General features: G+C 42.0%; 1 protein-coding gene across 1 annotated transcript; it reads right to left on the bottom strand.

The window, feature by feature from the left end:
• Window positions 1-955: 955 nt before the first annotated feature.
• On the bottom strand, window positions 956-4,855 carry TAS2R3 (taste 2 receptor member 3). The gene has a single exon (XM_074036166.1). It carries the CDS (start codon window positions 3,207-3,209, stop codon window positions 2,259-2,261), a length of 951 nt encoding a protein of 316 aa, XP_073892267.1. The 5' UTR covers window positions 3,210-4,855; the 3' UTR covers window positions 956-2,258.
• Window positions 4,856-6,146: the final 1,291 nt, after the last annotated feature.

Genomic DNA, 6,146 nt, shown 5'->3' with positions numbered 1-6,146 from the left:
TCCACAGCAGAGATCTGAGTGCACATTTTCAAGGTGACACAAAAGGGGTCTAGAGACAAACATCACCTGCACCAGGACCTTCAAGATAGGATGATCCCTTTATTGTACCTGAAGCACCTGTTTCAGTGATGCAGCAATTAAATACTTGTTACTGTGTCTTTATGGCCCACTAAGTAATGTTTTTGAGAACAGAACCATGTTCAAGGAACAAGCGTCTTGTACAGTGCTTGGTCTCGTACAGTGCTTGGTACACAATAAGTGTTAAATAAATGTTTGTGGCAGGAAGGAATGAACTGGAATCAAGGCTAGCCAGAATCAAAATGAAGTGAGAAATGTATTCATTCCTGGACTATTACAGCAACATCCAGAAGCTAGGCAGCGCTCATCCCTTTCTGAAGGGGGGATCTGCCAGCTGGGCAATAAGGGGAGAAGCCTGAAAAGCCAAGGATAACTCAGAAATCCTTCCTCTCTGGCTATGAATACCCTGTCTGGCCACAAATGGAAACTGAGATCAGATAGAATACGGCCAAGAAACTCCACTCATCAACTCCTGAAAATATGTATTTCAGAGTTAACCTGGAAATGTTGCTCAGACGATTGACCCAGCTCCACCAAGTCACAATGACAATTTAATGATAGTGTGGCCAACAAAATTTACTCACTCTACAAGCTCAAATGTGCTGAAAACAAGTCAGTTCTTTATTTTATCTATCAGTAATATGGTTTTTCTCCTAAGCCGCCACCTGCTGGTTGGGGAGGTGTTTAATCCAATGGGATAATGCAAACTGTGCAGACCAAAGGAAAATTTTTTCCCGTCATTTTAGAAATTAAGATATAAATCCCAGAACAACCCTAATGTTAATTTCCAGTTACATATGACCAAATGTCCAGTAATGTAATGGACATTCATGTTATGTTCAAATATACTCCTTTTTATTATGTCAAAATATGCTCCTTTTCACAAAATAACAACAACGATAGCAGTTTTATTGTGTGTTTACTCCATGTAGGACAGCACTTTTCATATGTTAATTCACTCCTTCCTTCCAACAACTTTATCCCAACACACACACGCACACAATTACTATTTCTATTTTACAAATGAAGAAAGTTAAATGGAGACTAGGTTAGGAAGTTTCCCCAAGGTCACCCAGTTCAAAAGGGCCAAAGCCAAATTTAAACACGGGTTGTCTGGCTTCAGGGTCCACATTCTTAGCCACAACAATCCACTTCTGAGAGTCCCATTAGGACTAGAAATCCACATTTCTGAATAATGCCATATGTATTAACTGAATATGTTTACAAATATGAGAATTCTTCAGGATATTAAGCAATATCTTTTCATTGACATGTCAAAATTGTTAATAACAGGAAGTAAATCAGCATCTAATACTTCTGTTTAAATAAAATTGATTAAACATAAAATTTGCTTATATTACATTTGATAAAACTGTAATTTTAAAACCAGGCAGGCATCTTGGTCGAAAATAAAAACAAAACCACTTGGTCTTTTGGCCAATCTACAAAATGACTACTTGAAAATGTACTTTAGCAAAATGATCATGAAATGCAACATTGAATTGGAATCTAGAATCTAAAGGTCTTAATTTTCTTTCCACTGTTTTCATCATTACACAATGGGTTTGTGGAAACTAGAATCATATGGAAATTGCTGTTGCTGCACAATCCAATATTAGCACAATAATAGCCTTCACTTACTCAGTACTTTACATAACACACTGTGCTAAAATGGCCAGTAGGGATCAGAAGAGGGGATCAGACAGGTAATTAAAGTAACTCACCTGAGGCCAAAAATCTTGGCCAGAATCAGAACTCGAGCCCACATCTACAGGACTGCAAAACTTTTGCTCTTTCCTTCAAGTCTACTATGTAATTTTATGTTTATCACTGTTAGTATCTAATTTAAGTTGAAACTAGTAATCAGACTCATTGTGTGGAGCTGATGATCATTAAAATACAGCACCGTGTGTTTATAGTGAGAGTGTTCTTACAACATTGTCATTTCCAAAACACTACTACTCCTGTGCCCTCCCCACTTCCACAACCACCATACAGACAGAGGTCGTGAGAAGCATGGCTTTCACCTTGGAAGAGGTCCTCAGGGACCAGGGGCAAAGCAGTCAGGGTTTCTCTCCTAGTGATGTTATGGAACTGGTATCATGGGAGGGTCAGGAAGAATCCCGTAGTCTCGAGCCAGGCAAAAGGCTCACGGGCTCCACCCCAGGCCCTCTGTTACTCTAAGAGAAAATGGGTCCCTTGGATCCAGGCTTCAGGTGGCCAGACTCACACCGGAGCGTCTCTACAAATGTCTGCTTCAGTTTGCTGTTCCCCAGAATGACAATAAACGAGTGGCCAGCAGGATAAAACATTGTCATTACCTCGCCAATCATCTTAGCCATCTTGGTTTTTGGTAGGAAATTACCAAATGATGCAATTAAAAAGGCAAGAAAGTAAAGTAAGAAGAGAAAAAAGAAGGAAAGGATGATTCTGATGGCCCTCTTGTGGGCCTCAGTGCTTGGATCTCTGGAGCTTGTACTATTTTGCAGCATCTGCCGTGTGTGCCTCCCCAAGGAGAAGATGAGCAAAAAGTAGGAGGCCAGGGACACAACTAAGGGAGGCAGGTACCACAGAGTCCCAAGAACATGGATCAGATAATACTCATTCCTCTTCTTTCTGAAGTGTACAGTCACATTCCTGGTGGCCTCAATTCCCCTAAGGACAGAATAGAGCTTAAACTCATTGATCAGAGATGCGGTACTACCACAGGATAAGAGCAGTGCACCCAACAGCATCCATACCATCACCCTAGAAACTCTCCACTTGAGCCAGAGGAATGTGGGGTGAGAGAAACTGGCGATTTTCAAGCAGTAGAGGACACCAAGACAAGTGGCAAACCAAATGCTCAGATGGTTTGTAAAGGTCCAGAAAACATCAATAATTTGCATTATTATCCCTGAATCATGTTCGTTGACAGAGAATACTATTAAAAAACTATCAGTCAAGATAATACACAGCAGAATGATCCTTGAGAGTGCCAGGGTGGCGATGATGAAGTCAGACAAAGACATTCTCTTGGTCTTGAACCAGCTCCTACCATTGACCAAACCAATGAAACCATTGACCAGAATTCCCAGTGTGAACTGAGCACCACACACAATCAGGAACACCCCCTCGGTGAGTCCCATCATGTCAGCAATTAGGCAGTCCTGATCTTTGTTCTTTCTGTTGATATGTAGAATCTCCTCACTGATTTGATATTTTTCTCGTTAATCTACTCCTCTACCTGTTGCTTCACTGTACCTGTCTCTCGTCTCTGCCCAATTTAGTCTGTCGTACAGCACGATTTAGGGAATCCTCTCTGGCTCTTTCAGGTTAGTCTGTCCTCTTCACAGATGATATGGATTGTCATATTCCATCTATGAACCTAAACTTAGCAGCTCTTTGCTAAAATGCAAATGAGTAGTGTCCAGTGTCACATAGAGAAGGAAGAGATCTAGGTCACAAAGATGATGGAGGACTTGGACTCAGTTTCAAAGGGTGTAGGGCTCTGAGCTACCCAAAACAGAAAGATGAGCGGCACCAAATGGAGGAGGCTCAGAATTACTCAGAAGAGTAAAAAGTCTCATTCCTCAGGAGGGAGGACTCAGAGATACAGAAAAGGAATTCCACTAGGAGCCACTATCCACCTGGAGTGAGGTTTAAGTGCATAAAATTGTAAAAGTTCAGTGCCATCGATCCTGGATTAGAATGAAAAGGCCTGCTCCTTGGAGCCTGGCTTACATGCACGGAGATGGTGGTAAGCTACAAGCCAGCAAGAGAACCCTCACCAGAAAGTGGCCAAGCTTACATCCCGATCTTGGACTTGCAGTGGGAAGTCTCAGACCCATTCTGGATTTCTAGTCTGCTGTAATACTGCCAAGGGAAGCATAAGAACAATACTTCTGTTCTTAACCTAAGAGCTCCTCTGTTTAACAAGGGGCTATTAATTAAGGATCTTCACTCAGGATTACATGCAGAATTAAACAGTACTTAGTTTATATTAAAGTACGCTTATGTTCACTCTTTTTAAAGTTAATTGCTAAGGTTTGTGTACTTTTCATGTCCCACTCCCTTCCCTAAATTTAATGAGACATTAGTTTAAAACCTAAAGGACCGTGAGAATAACGATAAGATTTTACTTCTTCTTGCCGTGGAAGGTCATGGAAGAGAAAGGTAAGAGTAAAGAGTTGCTCACTTATATAGAGATAAAGTCAACAATGTATGAATAAGGAAGAATTAGGTTTAAGTACACAACACAAATAAGTGGCTTAGAGGAGAGGTATATTTGTGTTCCCCAAAGCAGTCCAGAGGCAAACTGTCCAGGCTGGTATGGTGGTTGCATGGTGATCGCAGATACCAGCTTCTTCTATCTTCCATTCTGAAGATTGCCTCATGGTCTAAGATGGCAACTGGAAATCCAGCCATGAAATGTCCACATTTCAGACAAAAAAGAAAAAGCTGTAGGATGAGAGTCTGGGGAAGCACACCAGATATGCCTCCCAAGAGTTACTCATATAAAAAGTTCCCTGAGAGCATCACCAAGTGACTTCTGCCTATAGCCCCTTGGCAACCCCTAACTGAAAAGAATAGGAATGCAGTGCATGCATTGCGCACCCTCTCACAACTGGGTTCTATAAATACAGAAGGGACAATAGATACTGGGTAGTGCATTGATCATGTTTATTTTCTATATTTTATGCTTTGACACTTTCGGGCCTTGCAGACCCAGAGAAGGCGTGCCCTCCCAAGGTTAGCTAATTCCTAGAGTTAGCAAACAACTTGCCTGAGAAAACACCTTGGATAAGCAAACCAGCCAATCCTGAATCCATACTGCCCCTCCCAACTACCTCCTTTGCTTAGGACATAGAAAACGAGCCCAGGACACTATGACCTTGCTTTCAATCACCCCAGGGCCAGGCACCTGATAACTAGGGACCATCTTGAGAGCCTGGAGCCTGCTGAAATTATTCAAACTACCCAATCCTAAACTTGCTCAGCTTTCCACCAGTACCTTACTCATTGCTTCCCTATGAAAAACACAACAAAGGCTCTGGCTCATGTTTTCCCCTCTCCTTCTTCCTCCTGACCAACTCCACTGCGTCCCTAAGTGGCCCTGCATGGCATAGCATGCCACCTCCTATTGGGAACTGTGAAATAAAAGACTCTTCTTTCAAAGCAGTTGTCTCCATGACATGATTAAAGCAGTTGTCTCCTACTGTACATGATTAAGGCAAGTCCCAGGTACATCGTAAAACAGGTGGGCAACTGGAAATCTTTTCCACAATATGGTTTTCTAACACAGAAAGCTAGAATCTACAACAGAAAGCTAGAATGCTTTAAAGTTACCTCACAGCCAGGCTTGGTGGCTCATGCTTATCATCCCGGCGACCCAGGAGGCCAAGGTGAGAGCATCACTTGCACCCATGAGTTTGAGGCTGCAGTGAGCTATGACCGCATCGCTGCACTCCAGCCTGGGAGACAGAGCAAGACTCCAACATACGTACATATGTTATAAATAAAGGATAAATAAATAAAATTTAAAAATTAAAAATAAAGAAAATAACCAGTTTATAATGTGTTTGGCAGAAGAAAAAGAATAATCACTACTGTCTCAACTTCTCCTCTGAGCTCGACTAACATAATTCATGCCCTGCCAAGGAGCAGTCAGAAAGTCTACGGATAAACCATATTCAAAACTAAGCTCATTCTCTTTCCCCCTCTCAACTCTGCTCCCACATCCACGTTCCATAAACTCAGAAATGAAGTGCTACTATCCACACATGTCTCCGTGCAGGAACCTCAGAACCACCTCTGAATTGCATTTCCTCTTAGCGATAGTGGTTGTGTCACCACTAGATCTTGGGCAGAAGTTGTAAGTGATTCTCTGCGGTATTTCTAACACAGAGCCTAGCACAGGGTCTGGCACAAAATTGGTACACAATTCGCATTTGTCAAATCAATTTGAATCCCAAATGCCCCTCAAGTCACCTCTCATCCCCACTCTTGCTAACCTTTCTAGGCTTAGTACAGAGCTTCCTAACTGGCTCTAGGCTTTCTCCTTTTAGCCCTTCACTCTGTCTTTGTTG

Source organism: Macaca fascicularis, chromosome 3 (assembly GCF_037993035.2).
Source record: "Macaca fascicularis isolate 582-1 chromosome 3, T2T-MFA8v1.1".
NCBI lineage: Eukaryota > Metazoa > Chordata > Mammalia > Primates > Cercopithecidae > Macaca > Macaca fascicularis.
The sequence above is the reverse complement of the archived record's forward strand: the minus strand, read 5'-3'. Positions and strand labels throughout refer to the sequence as shown.

Coding starts and splice junctions, on each gene's coding strand:
- TAS2R3 (XM_074036166.1), bottom strand. CDS start 3,209: ATGATGGGACTCACCGAGGGGGTGTTCCTGATTGTGTGTGGTGCTCAG.